The sequence below is a fragment of the Hemiscyllium ocellatum genome, chromosome 31 (assembly GCF_020745735.1).
Source record: "Hemiscyllium ocellatum isolate sHemOce1 chromosome 31, sHemOce1.pat.X.cur, whole genome shotgun sequence".
NCBI lineage: Eukaryota > Metazoa > Chordata > Chondrichthyes > Orectolobiformes > Hemiscylliidae > Hemiscyllium > Hemiscyllium ocellatum.
Window position 1 is genome coordinate 1,812,091 of NC_083431.1, and position 26,919 is coordinate 1,839,009.

Here is a 26,919-nt window from a genome sequence, read left to right on the forward strand (position 1 = left end):
CCAATCCTTCTAATTACAGTGGGATTTTTCAATATCCAACTATCATAAGCTATTGTTCTGCAGCAAAGACTGTTCATCCTTATCATCCTGGTCTCCAACGGACTCCCCACTCGAGAGCAGTGACAGGTTATTGGGGGCCTGAGTAACTCAAATAATCTCAAGCAATCCCTTAATCCTGCTCAGAATCAAACTGAGTGCTAAGAGAAGCACAGTGACTAGACGGAGTCCCACACTCGGGTCAGTTATGAAACCATGTACTTATTGATGAGAATTATTTTTTTCGTATTAATATGGGAATTTAGACGGTTTAATAGACATTGTAGTTTAATCAATGTGTCCGATGGGAATGGGCTGGAGTGCGGTTTGGCTGCACTTTAAACTAATCGCTCTCTTCCTGCAGCCAAACCATAGGCAGCTGTGGAGGACTCAACACAACTCAGAGCAGACAGCTACTGCCATCGCCACACACATTCCACATCCTCTACCCGATGGAATTTCTTAAATTAAGAGAACATAATCAAAAGGAGGTGACATTAAAGCTTCATAGTTTGGGAGAAGATTTGTAGCTCGGGTGCTCGTTGTTGTGGTTCTGTTCGCCGAGCTGGGAATTTGTGTTGCAAACGTTTTGTCCCCTGTCTAGGTGACATCCTCAGCGCTTGGGAGCCTCCTGTGAAGTGCTTCTGTGATGTTTCCTCCGGCATTTGTAGTGGTTTGAATCTGCCGCTTCCAGTTGTCAGTTCCAGCTGTCTGTTGCAGTGGTCGGTATATTGGGTCCAGGTCGATGTGCTTATTGATTGAATCTGTGGATGAGTGCCATGCCTCTAGGAATTCCCTGGCTGTTCTCTGTTTGGCTTGTCCTATAATAGTAGTGTTGTCCCAGTCGAATTCATGTTGCTTGTCATCTGAGTGTATGGCTACTAAGGATAGCTGGTTGTGTCGTTTCATTGCTAGTTGGTGTTCATGGATGCGGATCGTTAGCTGTCTTCCTGTTTGTCCTATGTAGTGTTTTGTGCAGTCCTTGCATGGGATTTTATACACTACATTGGTTTTGCTCATGCTGGGTATCAGGTCCTTCGTCCTGGTGTTGTTGTTGTCTGAGAGTGGTTGTTGGACCAGCCTCAGTAAACATTTAGATCCTAGTTAAGAGTATTGTGTCCACTTCTGAACACCACAGGCATCAGGGTCTCAGAGAAGGTGACAGTGCAGAGGACATTCGGCCATGCTGTCTGCACCAGTTCTATCCCCTAGGGAAAATATCCTGCCTTTTCCCCATATCCCTGCTCACATTTCTGTCCAAATAATCATCCAATGTTTCAATGGAACCTGCTTTATCACATTTCCAGACCTTCACTACCCGCTGTGAGAGAAAGTTTTCTCACTCCATCCTTGCTGTGTGTGTGCACCGGGTGCAGGGGGATTGGCTGGCACTGTATTTCAAACAAAGGCTGCCATAGTCCCATACTGAGAAACGTGGGCGCGGGGCTGGTGGAACTGTTTTGGGCTCAGCAACACATTGAAGAACGTCGGTACACGTTGTGCTTCAATTCTGTACTACTTTCTGTAAACTCATAGGGAGGGAACAGTAGCCTCATCTCGCAAAGATACAGATTTGAAACAGAGTAAAACTATTTCTACTCTTTTAAACTGACAGCAAAGCTCCTTCGACACTGTCCCCATCAAATACTTCAATACAGGAACAGCATGGGATTAGATATGGAGCAAAGTTCCCTTGACTCTGACCCATCAAACACTCCTGAGGGCAGTTCATGCTGGATAACTGGAAACAATTGTAGGGGTGTTTTTCAGCTTTTTGTTGAATGGTTGATTTAGTTTTGGATTTCCATATTTCACACGCTCAGGTCATCATGAGACACATCAGAAAATTGCAAAATGGACTTTAATAAACACTGGTCATTTGGTTTACATTGTTTAAAATTTCCAGACACTAACAGCAGACCTGGTACACAGGGAGATTGGAGGTGTCCTTGGAAAAGTGAGGGTTGGGTTTGTTTAAGGTTTTCACATTTACCACAAATCATGGACAAAGTAGGCAGAAGGAATGGGAACCAGAGGAGAGAGGTAATTATAAGGTAGTTGGCAAAAGAACCAACGCAACATTTGGAGAAACATCAAACATAGCAAGGCAGTAGGACCTGGAATCTCCTGCAGCAGAGTGTGGAGGAGGCAGCTTCAGTCATGGCTCCAATAGACACCTTAACCACGAATGAAGAGAAACCCTTTTTTCAGAGAAGGCCAGGTGACTGCAAGAACCAGGTAAAGGGTCTCACAGTGACCGAGTGGGAGCTCGAATCAGGTATGGGCGGAACTCACCTTTTCTCTCTCATCTCCTTTGGCTGCCAACTCTGACATCTTGATGGTCATCCCGTTCTGGCCTCGGGAGCCTCCATGGTTTCGACTGTTCCCACATGGGGGCTGTGCTTTCAGCTGCTTCCTTTCAGCCACCCCATAGAATCTACTTCTTTGTCTAAGTGTTTGGTCACCTGTCCTACTCTCCTACATCCAGTGTTAAACATTTACTTTGATAATGCTACTGTGAAATGTCTTGAGATGTTTTACCATGATGAAGGTGCTATATAAATGTAAGTTACAAGAGCCTCTGATTGGTTTTAATAAAGTGTTCCGGCAGTGTGCTACATCTCTCCCAGCTCTCCTTCCATTGTCCGGACCAGTACGTACAGCTCTGCCAGACCCACGACAGATGATACAATCAAAGCAGAAAGCACCCGCTGAAAGAGAGAGACAGAGAGGTTACACAGCAAATAGAGGTGTCGCTCAATCCCATTCAATGCTGCTTCTCAGGACAAGGTTCACCTTATTGTGTACATCAGAGTTCTACTTGATAGAATAGAGGACTGGGCCCATAACGAACCAATCACATTCTGTATAGTTATCAACAAATAAACAGGGTAACTCGAGGCTGATGAGCCAAGCGCCTATTGTTGGAAATGTACTGAAATTAATTATTAAGGAAATAACAACAGTACATATGAAAGATCATAATCTGATCAAGCAGAGATCCCAACCCACTGAGACCCCACCCCACTGAAACCTCACCCCCGAGATTGCACCCCCACCTCTAAGACCTCCCAGAGACCTGCCCCACTCTTAGACCACTGAGACCCCTTCCATTACCACTAAACCCCGAGACCTCTGCTCCATTAACATGCCAGTGAGCCCCATCTCTGTGGTGCATTAACCCTCCCACCACAGCATTTAGAACATGGCACACAGAACAGTAAAGCACAGCCGACCAGGTCAGTGCCAACCATGGTGCGATACTGAACCAACCCCACCTGCCTGCACACGGCTCTCTATTCCCTGCCTGCATGTGTCTGTCTAAATGCCTCTGTAATATTGTAATATTAAATATTGTACCTGCCTCCACCACCTTCCCTGGCAGCACGTTCCAGGCACCTCCCATTATCTGCACAAAAGCTTTCCCTCACACCTTTTAGCTATGCCCCCTGTATTTGACATTTCCACCCTGGGAAAAGACTATCTATTCACCCAACCATGCCTCTCGTAATTTTATGTTCTTCAGCCCCACCACCATTTCACAAAAACAATCCAAGTTTGTCTAACCATCCTGGAGACTTGCTTGGGGCCAGAGAAATGCCTATCTGTGCCCCTGACTGAAGTATCCTGAATCACCACCACTTACCTACACTCTGACCCCTCCCACCCCGCTCCGTTCCCCCCCCCCAAACCGATCCCCCCCCCCCCCGGCTCCGACCCCCCCCCCCCCCCCCGGCTCCGATTCCCCTAACCCCAACTGGCACCACCCCCCCCACTGCCCTGATTGATACTTCCTACCCCCCCCCCCCCTCAGGTATTTATCCAGGAGCTGCTGCTGCTGCTGCTGTGTGTTGTGCTGCCACTGTCTGACTCACTCTGTGGTATTTACACAAGTCCACACATACACACAGCACGGTCAGCTTCCCCTTGACCAGGTGTGTCAGCACCAGCTTTTTGAAAGAATTATTCAGTTTAATCCAACAGCCCAGATCCCACTCCCCTGCAAATGAGCTCTTTGATTGTCCAACTGAGTTTTGAACGTTCCTTGGGGATCTAGCTTTACTTCAGGTACGGAGTTCCACATTAGAACAATATTCAGTATGGAAGCTACTTGTATTTCCCAGAAATGTTTCACCAATTATTTTGAATCCATGAATTCTGTATATTGACCTACACACTAAACAAAACAGCTTTTGTTTATCTGATTTATGACAGTACTTTCTTAACTTTCTCCAATTTACTAATTAGATTACTTACAGTGTGGAAACAGGCCCTTCGGCCCATCAAGTCCACACCGACCCGCCGAAGTGTAACCCACCCAGACCCATTCCCCTACATTTACCCCTTACCTAATACTATGGGACAATTTAGCATGGCCAATTCACCTGACCCGCACATCTTTGGACTGTGGGAGGAAACCGGAGCACCCGGAGGAAACCCACGCAGACACGGGGAGAACGTGCAAACTCCACACAGAGAGTCACCTGAGGCGGGAACTGAACCCAGGTCTCTGGCGCTGTGAGGCAGCAGTGCTAACCACTGTGCCACCCCCCAATGTTCCTCCTTAACCTTTTCCCAGAGCTTATCCCCTTGACACTATGATTAGTAGTGCTCCTCTCTCCTTTACCTATATGAGGTATAATAACTGCTGTCAACACTTACCGCTGCTGTGTCCGTGAAGATGTACTGACTGCCAAGGTATGTGCAGGCAAATGCAGCTCCCACTGTCACTAGGAAGTTAAAGATGGTAACCACCACAGCCTTCACCGATCGCACTGCACCAAAAACAGCAGTTTAGGAGAATTGAGGGACAATTGGCAGCGCAGCTCCACTTCAGTAACCATGGCAACAGTGTCATTAGAGCACAATTCAACACAGCAAACAGTTCCTCACAACAAAGACCTCTCCAACTGGCAGCAGAGGGTTTTAAGACCCCACAGACAGATTCTTTAAACAGAAGCATCTCCAAGCAAACCTTCCCATGTCATCACAAGCTGAAGGGTTGTGTCCCAACCAGACACAATGCGAGGTTACCTTCAATTCAATCCTCAATAATAATGCATGAAGCAAATGTGACACCTGATCAGCACTTGCCCTACTCCACCATGATCCAAGGTAGAGGTTGCATTGATAGTCCATTTCATTTGATTCAATTTTGACATTTCCACCCTGGGAAAAGACTATTCATTCACCCAACCATGCCTCTCATAATTTTATATTCTTCTTTCAGCTCCCCCTTCAGCCCTATCACAACTTAACAAAAACAATCCAAGTTTATTCAACCATCTAGAGTCTTGCTTGGGGCCATGGAAATGCCTATCTGTGCCCCTGACTCAAGTATTTATCCAAACGAAGAATGTTAGAGTCTAGGAGATAGAACACTTCCATTTTCACCACATGGTATCAGTAAAAAGCCCTCAGAACAAGCACAGCATAGGATAAACATCGAGTAAAATGCCTTTTTTTCTGTCCATGCAATACTGCAGGCTGAAGTATAGAGAATGTCGGAGCATTAGCAAAGGTCCCATCACTGTCCTCTGTGTGAGTTTTATCTATTCTGCAGTGTGAAATCTAGAGAGTATAATGGTCTGTTTGGTGCTGAGTTACAGGTTCACAGTTAAAAGTGACAAATCTGGAATCAGTGTTTTTAATGAGAGTCAGTCACTCACCTTGTCTTCCCAAATCTCCCAGAGTGCCGTACCGGTTAATCCGCTGCAAAAACAGCAAGAAAGGGAGGTTAGGAGAAGAATGGAACTCCAGTCCCAGGTGGGATGGTCCTTTTGCTACAGGTTAGCTTTGGGAACGGAACGGTGGTAAAGTCATGGGACTAATCATTTCTGAGTTCCAGACTAATGTTCTGGAAGCAGGAGTTGAATCCTGCTCTGGCAGATTTCCATCTAGAATTCTGGTCAATTCAAATTTCAATTTGAATTGACCAGAATTCTAGATGGAAATCTTCTCTCGTGATGATCACATCATTAACAATAGGGACAGAGCAGTAAATAGTGTCTCCATGAAGTTTAGCAAAGCCTTTGACAAAGTTCTGCGTACTAGACTAATTGGTAAAGTTAGATCACATGGGATTCAGGTAGAACTTGCCAATTGGATACAAAATTGGCTTAACGGTAAGAGACAGAGTGTAATGGTGGGGGTTAGTTCTTGGACTGGAGGCCAGTGACCAGCAGTATTCCACAGGGATCGATGCTGGGTGCACTTTTATTTGTAAATTATGGAAATGATTTGAATGAGAATTTAGGAGGCATGGTTAGTAAGTTTGTGGACCGTACGGTGGTATGGTTGATGTGAAGGTTATTGAAGAATATAAAGTGATTTTGATCAATTGGGCCAATGAGCTGAGGAGTGGCACTAGGAGTATATTTTGGATAAATGTGAGGTATTGTATTTTGGTAAAACATACAAGGACAGGACTCATACTGTTAATGGTAGGAACCTGGATGTTGTTGTCAAACTGAAAGACCAAGGGGGTTCAGGGACATAGATGTTTGAAAGTTGCATCCAGGCAGACAGGCATTTCGCATGTTTCCCTTTATCACTCAGGCCATTGAGAATAGGAGCCAGGATGTCATGTTAAGGTTGTATTGGACCTTTGTGAGGTGAGTTTTGGAGTATTGTGTTGCAGTGATGCTGCTCCTTTAATAAGGTTATGCTGTCCTTGGCTTTCTTTTCAGAGAGGTCATAAAAGCGGCGAATCCTTAACGTCCGGCCTGGATCGGGTTTAAGGCCAGTTTGATTATAGCTAACAGATACTGCCTTGAAGCAAAAGGCTTCCAAGTAAAAAATGCTTGTACAATGAAAGGGGAGTGCCCAGGTCTCCCAGCTCAGCTTTTCTTTGGTTTGGTTTGGGTTTTACTTTTGCAGTCTGGCTGTTTATTGAAAGAAATCAGACCGTGTGAGGCTGCTGGTCCAAGATACAGCTCCATGGAAGAAGGTGTTTGACGCTGATCCCCTCTGCCATCTCTCTCTCCTGTAAGACCCTGTATTTGATTTTACCATTTGTGCCAAGGGGTATTTATGGGAATTGTTGCAAGTATGTGGAACAGCATCATTACATTGGGATAATCTGTTGGGTTTTCGGGTAGGTTATGTTATTTGGTATTCGTTTGTGTTTCATTCGGTAATCTTGTAAATGAATTCTGTTTTGTTTACAACTAAGTGGGTTGGCCAGCTGCATCTCTCCTGGAATATCCACTTTACACCTGCTTAAAACAACCTGCACAGTTAGGCTCTGGGCTACTTTCTTGAAATGTTTTTTTCTGTCCGGGAGCAGCGAGAGACAGGGGTGACGTTGGAGACCAGAAGGTTGCCAGGAAGGTAAGGACTTAGTATACGTTTGGGCAGTGGCTAAACCCAAGATACGACATGCATAGTATCTCCCTCCTGGCCCTCCTTCCTCTAACCAGAAGAAAAGGACTCGATAAGGTAAGGCTTTTATTTAAGTGCATTGTTTGGTTTTAGTTAGTTGATGTAAAGCTAAGGCTTACAATGCAGGGAACCTCAGACCCCGTGGCATGTGCCTCTTGCTTGATGTGGGAGCTCAGGGATGTGGCTGATGTCCCTGACTCTTATATTTGCAGGAAGTGTTACCAGCTCCAGCTCTTGTTAGACCGCATGACGGCTCTGGAGCTGTGGATGGACTCACTGTGGAGCATCTGCGATGCTGAGGAGGTCATGGATAGCATGTTTAGTGTATCAGTCACACCGCAGGTTAGAATTGCTGAGGGAGACAGTGAATGGGTGACCAAAAGGCAGAGAAAGAGTAGGAAGGCAGTGCAGGTGTCCCCTGTGGTCATCTCCCTCCAAAACAGACGATCGACTTGACACTGACATTTTTTTACAAACCCACCGACTCCCACAGCTACCTGGATTACACCTCTTCCCACCCTACCTCTTGCAAAAATGCCATCCCGTATTCCCAATTCCTCCGCCTCTGCCATATCTGCTCCCAGGAGGACCAGTTCCACCACAGAACACACCAGATGGCCTCCTTCTTTAGAGACCGCAATTTCCGTTCTAAAGATGCCCTCAAACACATCTCGTCCACATCCTGCACCATCGCCCTAAGAACCCACCCCTCCAACAAGGACAGAAGCCCCCTGGTGCTCACCTTCCACCCTACCAACCTGCGCATAAACCACATCATCTGCCACATTTCCGCCACCTCCAAACGGACCCCACCACCAGGGATATATTTCCCTTCCCACCCATTTCCACTTTCTGCAAAGACCATTCCCTCAGTGACTACCTGGTCAGGTCCACGCTCCCCAACAACCCACCCTCCTGTCCTGGCACTTTCCCCTGCCACCGCAGGAACTGTAAAACCTGTGCCCACACCTCCTCCCTCACCTCTATCCAAGGCCCCAAAGGAGCCTTCCACATCCATTAAAATTTTACCTGCACATCCACTAATATCATTTATTGTATCCGTTGCTCCCGATGCGGTCTCCTCTACATTGGGGAGATTGGACTCGCAGAGCGCTTTAGGGAACATCTCCAGGACACCCGCATCAATCAACCACACCGCCCCGTGGCCCAACATTTCAACTCCCCCTCCCACTCTGCCGAGGACATGGAGGTCCTGGGCCTCCTCCACCGTCGCTCCCTCACCACCCGACACCTTGAGGAAGAATACCTCATCTTCCGCCTTGGAACACTTCAACCCCAGGGCATCAATGTGGATTTCACCAGTTTCCTCGTTTCCCCTTCCCCCACCTCACCCCAGCTCCAACCTTCCAGCTCAGCACTGTCCCCATGACCTGTCCTACCTGCCTATCTTCCTTTCCACCTATCCACTCCACCCTCCTCTCTGACCTAGCACCTCCATCCCCACCCCCATTCACCCATTGTACTCTTTGCTACTTTCTCATTTATCTCTCCACTCTGCAGGCACTCTGCCTGTATTCCTGATGAAGGGCTTTTGCCCGAAACGTCGAATTTGCTGCTCCTCAGATGCTGCCTGATCTGCTGTGCTTTTCCAGCACCACTCTGATCCATACTGTTTTGGATACTGTTAGGGGAGATGGCTCACCAGGGGAGGGTAGCAGTTGCCAAGATCATGGCACCATGGGCAGGCACTGATGTTCAGAAGGGTGGGAAAAAGAACTCGTAGGGTCATAGTCATCGGGGATTCTATTGTAAGGGGAGTAGATAGGTGGTTCTGTGGCCGAAAACGAGACTCCTGGATGGTATGTTGCCTCCCAGGTGCTCGGGTCAGGGATGTCACTGATCGGCTGCACAGCATTCTGAAAGGGGAGGGTGAACAGCCAGTTATCGTGGTGCATATAGACACCAATGATATAAGTAAAACATGAGATGAGGTGCTGAAAGCAGAATTCAGGGAGCTAGGAGAGAAGTTAAAGAAGAGAACCTCAAAGGTATTGATCTTAGGATTGCTCCCAGTGCCACGTGCTCACCTGGGTACAAATGAAAGAAAAGGCAGGATGAAAGTATGGCTTGAGGGACGGTGTAGGAGGGAGAGGTTCCGATGTGTGGGACATTGGGACCGGTTCGAGGGAATGTGGGACTATTACTAATTGGATGGTCTGCACCTGAACCAGATTGGAACAAATGTCTTTGGGGGAGTTTTCCTTCTGCTGTTGGGGAGGTTTTAAACTGATGTCGCAGGGGGCTGGGAACCAGAAGAGAAGACTAGTAGACAGTGAGGTGGAAACTAGACTGTAAGGATCATGAAATTAGAATTACCAAGAGAAGAGTAGGCAGAGAGCAGATGAACGCAAGAGAACTGGTGGCCTAAAGTGAATATACTTTAATGCAAAGAGTATAGTGGGTAAGGCAGATAAACTTAGGGCTTGGATTGATGCCTGGGAGAATGACGTTATTGCGATCACAGAGACCTGGTTGAAGGAAAGGCATGGTTGATGTTCCAAGATATAGACACTTCAGACAGGACAGGGAGGGAAGAACAAGGGGGGAGGAGTTCCATTGCTGGTCAGGGATGATATCATGGTTGTGCTAATGGGGGACACAATGGAGGGCTTGAACAGTTGAGGCATTATGGGTAGAGCTGAGAAATAAGAAGGATGAGTTACATTGGGGCTGTGGTGGGAAAGTTGCTGGAGAAGGTACTGAGGGATAAAATCTATTTATATTTGGAAAAGAATGGGTTTATCAGGGATAGGCAACATGGTTCTGTTAAAATCGTACAAGACATTGGTTCGGACACATTTAGAATACTGTGTACAGTTCTGGTCACCACATTACCAAAAGGATGTGGGCGCTTTGGAGAGGGTGCAGAGAAGGTCTACGATGATGTTGCCTGGTATGGAAGGTGCTAGCTATGAAGGGAGGTTGAGTAGATTAGGTTTGTTTTCATTAGATAAAAGGAGATTGAGGAGGGACCTGATTGAGGTCTACAAAATCATGAAGGATATAGAAAAGATGGATAGAGACAAGCTTTTTCCCAGGGTGAGGTAATGTGTTCAAGGTGAGAGGCGAAAAGTTTAAGGGGGATACATGTGGAAAGTGGTGGGTGCCTGGAACGCATTGCCAGCAGAGGTGGTAGAGGCAGGTCCGGTAAATTCATTTAAGGTGCATCTGGACAGATGCATGAGTAGGTGGGGAGGAGAGGGATACAGATCCTTAGGAATTGGGCGATAGATTTAGAAAGAGTGGATTTGGATCAGGTCAGGCTTGGAGGGCTGAAGGGCCTGTTCCTGGGCTGTAAATGTTCTTTGTTTTGAGGGGTCCAGTTCTGGTCACCCTGCTATAGGAAGGATGGTATTAAATTGGAGAGAGTTCAGAAAAGATTTACCAGAATGTTGCCGGGACTGCAGAGTTCAAGGATAGGCTGAGACTTTTTTTCACTGCAGCACAGGAGATTAAGGGGTGACCATATAGAGCTTTATAAAATCATGAGGGGTTTAGATAGAGTCAGAGTTCTACAGCACAGGGACAGGCCCTTCGACTCAAACTGGTCCATGCTGACCAAGCTGGCCATCCACACTCACCCCATTTCCCTGCACTTGGCCCATATCTTTCCAAACCTTTCCTATCCATGTATTTGTCCAAATGCTTTGTAACTGTTGTTAATGTACCTGCCTCAACCACTTCCACTGGCAGCTTATTTCATATGAATACCTCCTCTGTGTAGAAATGTTGCCCCTCAGGTTCCCAATTATTCTTTTTCCTCTAACCTTAAACTGTTGCCCTCTAGTCCTCGATTCCCCAACCCGGGGAAAATGACTGAATACATTCACCCTATCCATGCCTCTCATGACCTTATACACTTTTATAAAGATCCCCCGTTAGTCTCCTATATGCAACAGAAGAACATCCTAGTTTGTCCAATCTCCTAGTATAACTCAGTGCTGGCAGCATCCTTGTAAATTACTTCTGCACTCTTTCCAGTTTAATAACATCCTTCCGAAAGGGTAAAGTGAAGACTGGAGGTCAGAGTCGAGAGTGTGGTGCTGGAAAAGCACAGCTGGTCAGGCATCCGAGGAGCAGGACAGTCAACATTTCAGGCCTAAGCCCTTCATCAGGAATCCTTCTGAAAGCCAGGTGACCAAAACTGAATACAATACTCCATGTGTGGCCTCACTAACATCCTGTACAAACACAACATAACTCCCCAACCTCTATACTCAATGCTTTGACAGAAGACGGCCAGTGTGCCAAAGCCTTCTTCATTGCTCTGTCTACCTGTGACTCCACTTTCAGAGAACAGTGAACCTGAACTCCAAGATCTCTCTGTTCCACTACACTCCTGAAGGCCCTACCATTCAACAGGAAACTTCTACAGGGATTTGACTTTCCAAAATGCAACTTCTCCCACTTATCTATATTAAGGTCCATTTGCCATTTCTTGGCCCACTTCCTCAGCTGATCAAGGTCCTGCTGCAATTTCTGATAAACTTTCTCATTATCCATGATACCATCTATTTTAGTGTCATCTGCAAACTTACTAATCATGCCTTGTACATTCTCATCCAACTCATTGGTAAAGATAACAAACAGTCGAAGGGTCAGTTTCTGTGCTGTATGACTCTATGACATCACAATTACCAATTTTCATTCATATCCACCCACTAATGTCCTTAAGCGAAGGGATCTCCCATCCATACTCAATCAGGCCTACATGTGACTCCTGCCTCTCAGCAACATGGCTGACTTTTAACTGCCCCCTGAAATGGTCAAGCCATCACTCAGTTCAGAAGCAAGTATGAATGGGGAATAAATGTTGTCTTAGCCAGCGATATCCACATCCACGAAGGAATAAAACCAAGAATAAAAAGATCCGGTAAATGTGAAAGAGAAAATTAGAAATATTGAAGTAAGTGGTAACACCTGGCAGTTGACATTTTTGGTAATGCGTCTATACTCTTCGTTTGCAAGGTTAGCTCTGATCTTTTCCAATCGGGCTATCAACTCTGGGTTCTGAAAGAGACAACCATGTGACATGAGAAGAGGATATTTTAACATTTCAGAACTTGCTTAATATTCAAAAAGATAAGACTCCCCATCCAGCTTCCCCACCTGCCCACTCCTCATTGGTCAAGGTTCCCAGAGTGTTGCCATTCACTCACACCTCAGCCAAGTAAGTGTTCTGTGGATGCCACTGGAGTCAGCAGGATGCAGACACAAGCATGCCTACTCTTGACCTCAGCATCCAGACACATGAACGTAGCAGTATGAAGTAATGGATAGTGGTCAGCACTTGGAGCATTGCAGGCATTTTGTTCAGGAATGTTCAGGTTGACATCCGTTAATTCAGCACAGACTGGGAAGAGATTTGGGGACTTTCTCATCAATAAGACAATGAGATATTGGGAATTGGATATCAGTTAAAAGCAACCTGACACCCTCGCTGCACTCTTGGAGTGGCCAAGAATTGATCAGTGATTGGAAGAGAGAATTTTTAAAAATCACAATTTTATGGCCACCATTGACACCCTTGCATTAAACCCCCAATGTCGACCCCAAGTCAGCTTCAGCCTAAAATTAAATTTTATATTCCTATCTTCACTCAGAACACATACCAGTCATACAGTGGGTTCTACTGAGGACTTTAGGGGCTCAATACTTTTAGTTCAGGGAATTTCAAATTATTTTTAAATGATTGAGAAATCCAGATGAAAATCCAAAGGCCAAAGGACAGGACTGCACAGATGAACCACAGTTGAATAAGGATAAAGTAAATTTAACACATGACACCAAACCTAGGTTTTAAAGGACAGAAACGTGAGGAATTCTACTCCTGGGCAAGAGTTATGAACTTGATAAGAGAGATGATCATGCATAGAGATCTAGAATTGCAGAAATTACCAAAGCAGCAACTGATTATAACAGCATTCCTCAAAGAAACATCCTATGACCCATATGACGACATCAGCTTATACAACTGATCAATACAACATGCTGCAGGTTAACAGTGTTGAGATTTCTGTTATATCTCAAAAACAAACCAACACAATGATTTTAGATGGGAGGAGGAGGAGGGGGGAGGGTATTTTGCTGCCCCTAAGGATAGCATCAGTCACATCCCTTTCAGTATTTAAGTGAGTATACCCACCCTCTCTGGCAGTTTTACTTCTGGTGTGAATATTTCTGCTCCTTCCACAAGTTCATGCAGATACACAGGGAACCCTGCAAGCAAAACAACATCTTGTATTTATATAGCATCCTAAATATGCTAAAAGTGCTTTAGTTTCATCTTTATCTATGGTTGAGATAATCCAAGGTGCTGCATGAGAGAACAGTATAACACAAACAATAACACTGAGCTACACGAGCAGGAATGATGAAAAATGACCAATTGCTTTGGTAAAGAGGTAAGTGCTAAAAGAGAAAAGCAAGGTAGTGAGGTAGAGAGTTTAAGATAGGAAGTCCAATGACTAGGGTTAAGCAACTGACAGCATAGCCACCAATGGGAGAGTAATTAAAAACAGGTATAGTCAAGGGGAGAGTATTAGATGAGTGCTAAGACCTCAGGAGGTTGTGGGGCTGATGTGATTACAGACATACAGAGGGAGGAGACCATGAAAGATTAAACAACAAGAGTGAGAATTTTAAAATCAAGATCTTTTAGCTGAGAATCAGGATAAGTTATTGATCAGAGACAATAAGAGAATGGAGCATGCTGAAAATTAAGACATGGGAAGTTAAGGAATGGAGTTCATGACTGGGAGTGAAGACAATGGCTTCTATCCTCCCAATACTTAATTGGAGGAAATGTTTCTCATCCTGTACTAGATGCCAATTAAGGAATCTAGTAATATTAAGACAGTAGATGGTTTAAACAGTATATCATATAGTACAAGTTATAGAACATAGGACATAGAACAATACAGCGCAGAATAGCTCCTTCAGCCCTCGATGTTGCGCTGACCTGTGAACTATTCTCAGCTCGTCCCCCCTACACTATCCCATCATCATCCATGTGCTTATCTAAGGATTGTTTAAATCTCCCTAATGTGGCTGAGATGACAACATTAGCAGGTAGGGCATTCCACGCCCTTACCACTCTCTGGGTAAAGAACCTGCCTCTGACATCGGTCTTAAATCTATCACCCCTCAGTTTGTAGTTATGTCCCCTCGTACAAGTTGACGTCATCATCCCAGGAAAAAGACTTTCACTGTCTACCCAATCTAATCCTCTGATCATCTGGGATGTCTCTGTCAAATCCCCTCTCAGCCTTCTTCTTTCCATTGAGAACAGACCCAAGTCTCTCAGCCTTTCCTCATAAGACCTTCCCTCCAGACCAAGCAACATCCTGGTAAAATATAGATGGATAAACAACACAGACATAAGGAGGCAGAACGGGTAGCGCAGTAGAGCCAAGTAATGTCGGGTTGCCTGTGAAGATTATCCATTGGTCGGTTGATTATTGTCTGGGATTTTTTTTGTTGTCCTTTTCTGGATTGGGGTGGCTATATCTGCAATTAAGATGCAAGGAGAAGCGGTGTGTGTGTGTGTGTGTGTGTGTGCGTCCGTCCGTCCGTGTGTGTGTCCATTGTTAACTCAGAATGTAAATAACATGTTTTCTTTATCAGTGAATTGCCTGGGACTGGGGCATGGCCTCAGCTGGAAGGTGCCAGGATGGTAGCGAGGATTGGGAGGATTGCCCCCTATGGGTAAGGGGTGGGTGCTCTCTAGTGAATTGGGGTTTATTTGGGTGTTTAAGTTAAATATAGTGGTTAGTTTTATAGTTATAGTAGTTTTCATATGAGTAGAATTTAGACTTTATAGAGTTAATGTTTTCCTCGTTTGCTGCACTTCAGATAAGCTTCCTCCTCTTGGGGAACCAAAGGCTGCCCTGGATGACCATGGCTAGTGCTTGGTTCAGGTGGTGAACCTAGAATGTAAAAGGGAGCCAATCCCCCCTTAAAAGAAAGAAGGTGCTGTCAAGCCTTAGGAAAGGGTGGACATTGCCCTGCTGCAGGAGACACATCTAACCAATAAGGAACATCTGAAACTGCCACGGCGGGGGGGTTATGAAGGGTATTAGTCTCCTCCTTTACCTCTAAATGTAGAGTGTTTATGCTGGTAAGAAGGAACCTCCCAATCCAGGTAACTGAGCAAATTAAGGACAAACATTGATGTTCATTCTTCTTAAAGCTCTAATACACGGAGAAGAATATGGCGTCCTGAATGCTTATTGTCCCCTGGTGCACCCTCTTAAATTACTAATTTAAGCAGTTGCTAAACTGATGAAACTTGGGGTGCGCTGTACGATCATAGGAGGGGATTTTAACCCCCTAATGGATCCCGGGTAGACAGGATGTCTAGGGGCCTGGCAGGTTCACCCGCGTAATCGAGACAGTTGGTGAACGTGTGAGGATTTGGGATTGGTGGATGTGTGGAGGCATCTCTACCCGAATGGAAGAGACTTTACTTTTATTGCAACCCACACGCAAATTCACATGTTCCTTATGTCGTTGGTCTGTTTGGACAGAACATTGCTTTGCAAAATTGGGAATATAACTACCTCGGACATTGCGTCAGTGTTTTTACCATGTTAAACCTAAGTGTGGTAGAATAGATGTACAGCACTGAAGCATGGCCCCATTCCTGTTAAGGGATAGCAAATTTGTTGAGTACATTACAAGGGAGCTCAGGGCCTTCTGGGATATCATCTCGGGTACAGCCAGTAATCCGGCAATACTTTGGGAGGCCACTAAGGCACATTTATGAGACGTGATAATTTCATTTTCAACAATGAGAAGGAGGCGGGAGGCAGGGGGCGGGTGGGAGGAGAGGCGGGGGGGGGGCGCAGCTGCGGATGTTGGAGGCCTGGCTGAAGGTAGCTGAAGAAGCATATTATAATGGGCCTTCATTGGTCAAGCTGCAGTGGGTCATGGCTCTCCGAGCTGCTGTCGACACACAGGTACCAAAACAAAAAGGGGTCTCCTTTGCTAAGCCAAGGTTGTTTGAATTTGGAGATAAGCCAGGTATATATCTAGCATATCCGGCTAGAAAGAACAATCCGTTATATCTATCAGAGAGAGGGCTAGAACAGTTACCTGTGAGTTTAAAAAGATCAGTGCTAGATTTAGGGAATAGTTTGCAGAGGTATACCGGTCAGAGGGCAGTGAAGACAGTGCAGTGAGAATGCAGTCCTTTTTTGAGAACCTGGACCTCCCCGGTACAAACGTGAAACAGTCCTCCCTGTTAAATGTGCCCAGGACCTGATCAGGTGTACCTGAGAACTCTGTAGGAAGCTAGAGAAGTGATTGCCGGGCCTCTTGTTGAGATATTTGTATCATCGATAGTCTCAGGTGAGGTGCCGGAAGACTGGAGGTTGGCAAACATGGTGCCATTGTTTAAGAAGGGTGGTAAAGACAAGCCAGGGAACTATAGACCAGTGAGCCTGACCTCAGTGGTGGGCAAGTTGTTGGAGGGAATCCTGAGGGACAGGATGTACATGTATTTGGAAAGGCAAGGACTGCTTAGGGATAGTCAACATGGCTTTGTGCGTGGGAAATCATGTCTCACAAGCTTGATTGAGTTTTTTGAAGAAGTAACAAAGAAGATTGATGAGGGCAGAGCAGTAGATGTGATCTATATGGACTTCAGTAAGGCGTTCGACAAGGTTCCCCATAGGAGACTGATTAGCAAGGTTAGATCTCATGGAATACAGGGAGAACTAGCCATTTGGATACAGAACTGCCTCAAAGGTAGAAGACAGAGGGTGGTGGTGAAGGGTTGTTTTTCAGACTGGAGGCCTGTGACCAGTGGAGTGCCATTAGGATCAGTGCTGGGCTCTCTACTTTTTGTCATTTGCATAAATGATTTGGATGCGAGCATAAGAGGTACAGTTAGTAAGTTTGCAGATGACACCAAAATTGGAGGTGTAGTGGACAGCGAAGAGGGTTACCTCAGATTACAACAGGATCTGGACCAGATGGGCCAATGGGCTGAGAAGTGGCAGATGGAGTTTAATTCAGATAAATGTGAGGTGCTGCATTTTGGGAAAGCAAATCTTAGCAGGACTTATACACTTAATGGTAAAGTCCTAGGGAGTGTTGCTGAACAAAGAGACCTTGGAGTGCAGGTTCATAACTCCTTGAAAGTGGAGTCGCAGGTAGATAGGATAGTGAAGAAGGCCACAGTGTTGAGTACAGGAGTTGGGAGGTCATGTTGCGGCTGTACAGGACATTGCTTAGGCCACTGTTGGAATATTGCATGCAATTCTGGTCTCCTTCCTATTGGAAAGATGTTGTGAAACTTGAAAGGGTTGAGAAAAGATTTACAAAGATGTTGCCAGGGTTGGAGGATCTGAGCTACAGGGAGGGGCTGAACAGGCTAGGGCTGTTTTCCCTGGAACATCGGAGGCTGAGGGGTGACCTTATAGAGGTTTACAAAATTATGAGGGGCATGGATAGGGTAAATAGGCAAAGTCTTTTCCCTGGGGTTGGGGAGTCCAGAACTAGAGGGCATAGGTTTAGGGATGAGAGGAAAAAGATATAAAAGAGACCTAAGGGGCAACTTTTTCATACAGAGGGTGATGCGTGTATGGAATGAACTGCCAGAGGATGTGGTGGAGGCTGGTACAATTGCAACATTTAAGAGGCATTTGGATGGGTATATGAATAGGAAGGGTTTGGAGGGATATGGGCCGGGTGCTGGCAGGTGGGACTAGATTGGGTTGGGATTTCTGGTCGGCATGGACGGGTTGGACCGAAGGGTCTGTTTCCGTGCTGTACATCTCTCTGACGATTCAAGACGTGCAGGAAGCAATAAAACATCTCCAGGGTGGCAAAGTACTGGGGCCAGATGGATTCCAGAGTGAGTTTTATAAGGAATTCATATGTGTGTTGGTAAAGCCACTATTGGGGATGTATAGCTATTCACACACAGAGGATTGTCTTCTGCCCTCTCAGGAAGGCTAACATCGCCCTTACATTCAAGCAGGGGAAAGACCCCAAGGATGTGCTTCATACAGACCAACTTTGTTGTTGAATATGGACTTTAAACTTTCGTCAAAGGTGCTGGCCCTGAGGTTGGAAAAGGTATTGGCCTATTGTGTAAAAGAAGAGCAGACGGGTTTTACCAAGGGCCGTAGCTCCTCCAACAATATCAGGAAGGTACTCTACATAGTGCAGGTATGCCGGCAAAAATTGATCCCAGGTTTGGTGATCTCCCTAGACACAGAAAAGGTGTTTATCTGGGGAGAATGGCCGTCCCTGTTTGGGGTGCTAGAAGCTTTGGTCTGGGAGGAGCCTTTGCTAGGTGGGTGGCGGTGTTGTATAATGATTCTAAGGCAGCAGTCATTACAAACGGTACAAGTTAGTATTGGGAGAGACAGCTGGCAGGGATGTCCTCTTTCACCACTGTTATTTATCTTGGCAATTGAGAAGTGGGGGGGGGGGGGTTAGGTGGTGGTGGTCGACCTTCTGGGCTTGAAGAGATATCAAACGAGCACCCTGTGAACATATGTGGGTACAGGGGGATTTGGGGTCAATTTAGCTTGAAGTTGAAGCCTTGCAGCCAAGATGTCCCCTAGTTAATCTATTATTCATTGATAAGATGAAATCTGTGACTGAGAAGTGTGAGAGCCCAATCATTTTGAATACGGTGAAAGCTTGGAGGATAATGAGGCAAGACCTCGCCATTTACCCCATTGGCGGGAGCTCCAGGATTTAAACCTGGGGCAATGGACTCCAGCTTTAGGAGAATAAAGGAATCTCTTGTTTGGGAGATTTATTCAAGGGGGCGGACTTGATGTCATTTAGCCAACTGGGTTAGAAATATGGATGCCTCCTCGCAGAGCACTTCAGGGAACATCTCCGGGACACCCGCACCAATCAACCTCGTCACCCCATGGCCCAACATTTCAACTCCCCCTCCCACTCTGCAGAGGACATGCAGGTCCTGGGCCTCCTTCACCGCCACTCCCTTACCACTCGACACCTAGAGGAAAACGCCTCATCTTCCGCTTCGGAACACTTCAACCCCAGGGAATCAATGTGGACTTCAACGGTTTCCTCATTTCCCCTTCCCCCACCTCACCCCAGTTCCAACCTTCCAGCTCAGCACTGTACTCATGACCTGTCCGACCTGCCCATCTCCCTTCCCACCTATCTACTTCACCCTCCCCTCTGACCTATCACCTCCATCCCCACCCCCATTCACCTATTGTACTCTTTGCTACCTTCTCCCCAACCCCACCACCCCCCATTTCTCTCTCCACCTTGGAGGCTTCCTGCTTTTATTCCTGATGAAGGGCTTTTGCCCGAAACATCGATTTTCCTGCTCCTCGGATGCTACCTGACCTGTTGTGCTTTTCCAGCGCCACTTTGATCTAAACTCTGGTTTCCAGCAGCTGCAGTCCTCACTTTTGCCTGGGAAAGCAGCAATAGCCAAATTTGTTGCATCACGATTGACTCAGCTGCAAAGGGGCCATTAAAAAGTGTGGGAATGCAACAGTGAAAGGGAATTTGATTGTAAGGGGAATATAAAGGTGTTTCTGTGTTCACAAACAAGAATAGTATGTTGCCTCGCTCATGCTAGGTGAAGGAAATCTAAGAGGAGCTACAGGCCATTCTGGAGGGGGAAGGTGAACAGCCAGTGGTGATGGCACACATTGGTACAAATGACATAGATTTTAAAAAGGAGGTACTAAAAGCAAACCTTAGAGAGTTAGGAAGTAAGTTTAAAGTAGAACCTCAAAGACAGCAATCTTAGGATTGGGATCCTTGGGGCTTTGGGACCGGATCTGAGGAAGGTTAAATAGTACAAATTGGACAGGTTACTCCTGAGCAGGGCTATCCCAGGGCAGCATTCAGTTGAGTGGTTGGGCTGGGTAATGGGAACCTATACTGGGAGTCAGAGGAAATGGAATCAAGGACAAGAACAAAAGACAGGAAAGGGAACAAGAAAAGTGATTGATAGACAGAGGAAGCAAGGGCCAGGATCAACAGGGACACAGTGAAAAATGAGAATGGGACAAGTAACATTAAAAAGATGAGGTGCAAGGCTTTGCTTCTTCATCCACAGAGCATTCACAATAACATGAATGAATGAATTACACAAATAGATAAAAACAGATATAATGTAGTTGGGTCTTGGAGACATAGCTGTTGGGTGACCAGGGATGGGAAGTGAATATCTGTCAGGAGGGAGTTACTCTGGGAGTCATACCTCGTGAAGCCTTGTGATTTCAGGTTAAACATAAGGAAACTTCCTGCTAATTACCACTTAACAACCTCTCCCCGCTGATGAATCAGTACTCCTCCATGTAGAACAACACTTAGAGGAAGCACTGAAGGTAGCAAGGATTCAAAATGTACTCTGGGTGGGGGATGTCAAAGTCCACCGCCAACAGTGGCTTGGCAGCAGTGCTACTGATCAAGCTGGTCAGGTCTAAAGGACAGAGCTACTCGGCTGGGTCTGCGGCTGGAATTGAGGGAACCAACAAGAGGGAAAAATATACTTGACCTCATTCTCATCGGTCTGCCAGCTGCAGATGCATTGGTTCATGACAGTATTGGTAAGAGCAACCACCACACAGTCCTTCACATTGAGAATAACCTCCATCGTATCATGTAGCACTATCACTGCGCTAAATGGGATAGACTTCAGACAGATCTAGCAACTTAACACTGGGCATCCATGTACTCCAACATAACCTGCAAACTCATGGCCTAACATATTCTCCACTCAACTATTAGCAACAAGCCAGGGGACCAACCCTGGTCCAATGGAGAATGCGGGAGGGCATGCCAGGAGCAACAGCAGGTATACCTAAAAATGAGGTGTCAACCTGATGAAGCTAAACAGAACAACTTATATATCAAACAGCATAGACAGCAAGTGATAAAAATGAGCTAAGCAATCCCACAACCAACAGTCAGGTCCAAGCTCTTCAATCCTGTCATATGCAATCTTGAATGGTGGTGGACAATTAAACAACTCACTACAGGAAGAGGCTCCACAAACATCCCCAACTCAATGATGGAAGGGACCAACAGATCAGTGCAATAGGTAAGGCTAAAGTATTCACAATAATCTTCAGCCAAAATGCCAAGTGGATGATTATCTTGGCCTCCCGGGGTCCCCAACATCATAGACACCAGTCTTTAGCCAAATCAATTCACTCTACATGATATCAAGAAACAGTTGGAGGCACTGGATGATGCAAAGGCTATGGGCCCTGACAACATTCCAGCAATAGTACTGAAGACTTGTGCTCCAGAACTTGTCACTGCCCGAGCCAAGCTGTTCCAGTACAGTTACAACACTGGCATCTACCTGTTAATGTGGAAAATGGCCCAGGTATCTCCTGCATGTAAAAAATGCATGGCCAAGTGCAATCCCATCAGTCTACTTTGCAATTTTCGAGAAGGTTTGTAGCTCAGGTTGAGGTTCTGGATGTAAGTTTGCTCGGTGAGCTGGAAGGTTTGTTTTCAGACATTTCGTTACCATACTAAGCAATATCATCTTCACCAGAGGCTCACTGATGATGTTACCTAGTATGGTGACAAAAGGTCTGAAAACAAACCTTCCAGCTCAGCAAGCAAACTTATAACCACCAGTCTACTCTTGATCAAGGGGTCCTCAACAGTGCTATCAAGCTGCATCTGCTCAGCTTGGGTTCCACCAGGGCCACTCAGGTCCAGACCTCATTACAGCCTTGGGTCAAACATGGACAAAAGAGCTGAATTCCAGAGGGAAGGGGAGAATGACAGCCCTTGATATCAAGGCTGCATTTGACAGAGTGTGGCGTCGAGGAGCTCTTGCAAAACTGGAATTAATGGACATCAGGGACATCTCCTTATTGGATGGGAGTCATATGTGGCACATAGGATGATGATTGTGGTTGTTCGGGGTTAGTCATCTCAGCTCCTGGACATCTCTGCACAGGTTCCTCAGGCTAGTGTCCAGGCCCAACCATCTTCAGCTGCTTCATTAATCACCTTCCCTCCATCATAAGGTCAGAAATGGAGATGTTCGCTGATGATTGCACAATGATCAGGACCATTTGTGACTCCTCAGATACTGGAGCAGGCTATGTTTAAATGCAATAAGATCTGGACAATATCCAGGTTCAGGCTAAAAAATGGAAAGTAACATTCATGCCACATAATTGCCTGGCAAATACCTGTTCCATTAAGAGATGATCTAACCACCATCGCAGTGGTAACACCATTGAATGGTGTTACCATCACTGAATCCACCCATATACAACATCCTGTGGTTTACTATTGACCAGAAACTCAACTAGACTTGCTACATAAACACAGTAGCTACAAGAGCAGGTCAGAGGCTAGAAATACATTGGTGAGTAACTCACACTCCTGACTCCCAAAGGCACCATCTACAAGGCACAAGTCAGGAGTGTGATGGAATACTCCCCATTGTCTGGACACCATTGGCACCACATCCACAAGCACCCACCCCTCCACCACTGATGCTCAGGAGCAGCAGTGTGTACTATCTGCAAGATGTACTGCAGAAATTCGCCCACAATCCTTAGCTCCTTCCAAATCTACTGACTAGAAGGACAAGGGCAGCAGATACACCATTACCTTCAAGTTCCCTTCCATGCATTCACTATTCTGACTTAAAAATAAATCACACTGAATCAACACCCAGGATTTCCCTCCCAAAGGCATTGTGGGTCAACCTGCAGTACATAACTGCACTGCTTCAGGAAGTATGGTCACTCCACCTTGTCAAGGGCAGTTAGGGACCAGCACAAATGCTGGCCAGCCAGTGACATCCATGTCCTGTGAGCAAACATTGCTTAAAGAGATGACAGTAGAAAAGCACACTAAGGGCACAAGTGAACTCCAAAAATTGTTCATTCCTGTCTCTTGCAAAATTGAAATGGGAAAGGATGCAAATCAAGAGTTGTTGGAGGGGAGCCAAAGGATATGGTTCATTAGAACTTTCAGAAGGCTTTCAACAAAGTCCCAGGTAAGAGATTAGTGTGTAAAATTCAAGTAACATGGGATTGGAGGTAGTGTGTTGAAATGGAAAGAAAACTGGTTGGCAGATAGGATACAAAGAGTAGGAATAAATGGGTCCTTTTTCCAAATTGCAGGCAGTGACTAGTGGGCTACCACATGGATTGATGCTTAGACCCCAGCTATTCACATACAGAAATGATTCAGGTGAGGGAACAAAATGTAATATCTCCAGATTTGCGGATGACATAAACGGGGGGCGGGGGGGGGGAGAAGAGTTGTAAGAAGATACGGAGATGCTTCTATGTGATTTGGACAAGCTGAGCGAGTGGGCAACTGCATGGCAGATGCAGTATATTGTGGATAAATGGGAGGTTGTCCACTTTGGGATTAAAAACAGGAAGGCAGATTATTATCAGAAACAAACAAAACAAAACATATTGGAGAAACTCAGCATCTGTGAGAGTTAAAACAGAGTTAATGTTTTGAGTCCAGTGACTCTTCTTCTGGCCTCTTACTTGCTGTTGCAACCACAGTATTTATATGACCCGTCCAATTCAGTTTCTGTTTAATGGTTACCGCCATGATGTTGACAGTGGGGGATTCAGTGATGGTTATGCAATTGAATATGAATGGCAATGGTTACATTCTCTCAGTGCCAGGCATCTGTGTGGTTTGAATGCTACTGGCCATGTATCAGCCCAAGCCCGGATATTGTCCAGGTCCTTTTGCACTGAACACAGACTGCTTCATTATCTGAGTTGTCACAAATGGTGCTGAACATTATGCAATCATCAATGAACGTCCCCACTTCTAACCTTAAGTGGCCCTAAGATTTGAGTGATATCATCATTCCTTCACTGTCACTAGTTCCAAATCCTACAATACCTTCGCTAATAGAACTGTGGGTGTTCCTACAACCAAAGGACTGCAACAGTTCAAGACAGTGGCTCACAGCTACCTTCTGTATGGCAATTTGGCATAGACAATAAATATTGGCCCAGCCAGGGCACCCACTGATTGTGAATGAACAAAACAAAAGACACAATAATTTAAACAGCTCTGGAAAACATGACTTTTATTGTAAGTAAAATCAAAATACTGGAAATACTCAGTAGGCCTTGCAGTATCTATAAATAAAGAGAAAGCTTTGGCAAAGTCAAAAACCTAAGTTTGAAAAGAGATCAAGCCTGAAAAAAGAGATAGTGCAATTAATAATACTGGCTAAAGGTTGATGAACTTCATCAGAACTGTGCAAGCCCTGGTTCAGCAGAACCATACCAAATTTGGACAGATAATAATGTTCTAGCTAAGATCTAATAAACAGCAGCCATTCTATTAACACAAAGATAACTATTCCAGAACTAGATTACTCACCTTTCTCTTGTAAGAATTTATGAAGTTTTCTCAGCAAGTCGAAGGAGACTGTGCAGGGGGAATGGGTACTGTTGAGGCAGGAGTGGAGTTCAGAATATAGATCCTCAGGGATAGAATGATCCTCTTTCAGGACAAGGTCGAGTTGCTGCTTGAAGCAATCTCTGACTCTCAGAGCACATGCCATTGTCCCCTGATCAACCAAGACTGGAACGGACAGGGTAGCAAGGAGACAACCTGTCAACAAGTTACACACAGACATTAAAAAGAAACAGGACAATTATTTGAAAAGAAAATTCAATGACAAGTAGTTTAAATGTCACACCTCCTAGAAATGTAACAATTTCATTTCAGCCACAGAAACTATTCTAAATAATTAATAATTATGAATATTTTATGTGGATTTGAAGAATGAGAACTTTATTTAGCACAATCGTTTACAAACAACGGTGAAGCTTACAACAAATAATAATTACTTAAATACAGGCTAATTGTACAAAGTCACGTTTACCGCTCAGTTTGTACATCTGAGTATTGAATTTTACAATATATTTCCAGCTAATGAATCAAACTACTCCCCCACCCCCCGCATTATTTTATCGGACACAAGCTGCACTGACGGCTCTGACCTTGACTCAGCGGCGCAGGCTTCAGGCCGCGATAGGCCCCGTCCCCATGGCAACCTGCCAGACCGCCGCCGCCATCTTTGTTCGGGGCAGACTCCCGGGATCGGGGCAGGAGAGACAGAGAGGCCGCCCGCAGCCCGGGGAGACACACACAGAGGGAGTGCGGTCCTAGCCTGCAGTGACGCCACAGGAGAGCGGACTCGGGCATTGCCGAACCCCAGGGCTAGGCCGGGCCGTGTGTCCGGGACTCGCTGACCGTCGGGCCCTCAGCATCAATGGCGGCCCCGGTTCTGAGCCGCTGCCTCTCGGCTTTGGCCGTAAACCCCGCGCTCCGGCTCCGGGCCCTGACCGCTTGCTCGGCCTGCGGTGTGGGCCAGCGCCAGCAGCAGCATGCCCGGCTCCTGTCGTCCAGGTAAGCGGGAGGCCAGGGGGACAGGCCCCGGGCCTGAGCCGGGGGTTGGGGTGTGGGGTTCCCCCTTAATCTAGATCCTCAATCCCTGTATCTCTCGGGAATTCCCTGGCAGATTCATCTGCCCCAACAATTAGTAGTTTATATAATCCACTGTGAACGATTCCGTGTTAAAAACTGGAACTTTAGCAAAGGGCACCTGTAATGTTGGCAGGTGACCCCCAAACATTGGAAATACCAGGCACGTGTGGGTGGGTTGAGGAGACAAGTGACGGGTTCAGTTTAATTCCATGAGTTGTTAGATGTTTGTTTGGGAGAACGTGGAGAGCCACTATAAACCAAAGCAAACAATTCTATAGGAAAGCAGGAACTGAGGGGCCTGGGGTATGGATCATTGAAGTTGACAAGACAGGTTGAGAAAGTGGGTAATGAAGCTTCTGGAATCTTGCCCCCAGGAACAATACACAGTAAACTGTGCTGGGAGAAGATCATAGAGTGGTGATTTTGGAGTGCGGGGAGGTGTAGGGGCACGAGGTAAGGCACCACACTCTGGTTAATGGATACGAAGCAAAGCTTGAAACTGGAGAGGGGATATGGATGGATCAGGACATGGGAGTGACTCTATACAAAAAGCAGTCCCAATTCCAAAACATGCTTCCATCCAAAAACTTTATAGCCATTAATAACATTTTGCAACAGGAAAGATGAGTAGGAAGTTTGGTCTCATACAAAGGATTACTTGGACCACATCTGGAATATTGTGATGAGTTTTGGATCCCTTATCTAAAGTATAGAGGGATTTTCTTAGTGGAGAGATTTGGTGGGCTTGTACTCATTGGAGTTTAGAAGAATGAGAGGCAACCTTATTGAAACATACCCTGTCAAATCCTCAAAGAATATTGTAATTGTGAAAAGGTTATTTCCATGTTTAGTAAAATCTAGGACAAGAGGACGCAGTCACAGAGAAAGGGTTCCATCTTTAAGTCACAATTGTGGACTTTTTTTTACCTTTGAGGATAACACCTACTGCAGAGGCTGAATTGTTAATTATATTCAAGGCTGAGTCAAATTTTTAATCCATAAGTG

The 26,919-nt window shown here is 45.7% G+C and overlaps 2 protein-coding genes across 6 annotated transcripts in view; one reads left to right on the forward strand and one right to left on the reverse strand.

Annotated features, from left to right (window-relative positions):
- Positions 1–1,879: 1,879 nt before the first annotated feature.
- On the reverse strand, positions 1,880–26,036 carry tmem199 (transmembrane protein 199). 2 transcript variants are annotated; one of them, XM_060848072.1, is made up of 7 exons: positions 25,428–26,036; positions 24,802–25,035; positions 13,586–13,659; positions 12,361–12,450; positions 5,706–5,748; positions 4,699–4,811; positions 1,880–2,747 (listed from the first exon to the last, which is right to left on the reverse strand). In XM_060848072.1, the coding sequence occupies exons 1-7, from the start codon at positions 25,630–25,632 to the stop codon at positions 2,652–2,654; spliced, it is 855 nt and encodes a 284-aa protein (XP_060704055.1). In that variant the 5' UTR covers positions 25,633–26,036; the 3' UTR covers positions 1,880–2,651. The 2 variants fall into 2 exon arrangements, with proteins under 2 accessions (XP_060704055.1, XP_060704056.1); XM_060848073.1 differs by lacking the exon at positions 25,428–26,036 and adding an exon at positions 25,310–25,384.
- poldip2 (polymerase (DNA-directed), delta interacting protein 2) overlaps positions 25,498–26,919 on the forward strand; it is a 64,771-nt gene continuing 63,349 nt past the window's right edge. For 2 of the 4 annotated variants that reach the window (XM_060848067.1, XM_060848068.1), the window contains exon 1: positions 25,498–25,836. In XM_060848067.1, coding sequence (XP_060704050.1) covers positions 25,700–25,836 — 137 coding nt within the window. In that variant the 5' untranslated portion in view covers positions 25,498–25,699. The remainder of the gene's footprint in view (positions 25,837–26,919) is intronic. The other 2 variants (XM_060848069.1, XM_060848070.1) reach the window with 1 other exon arrangement.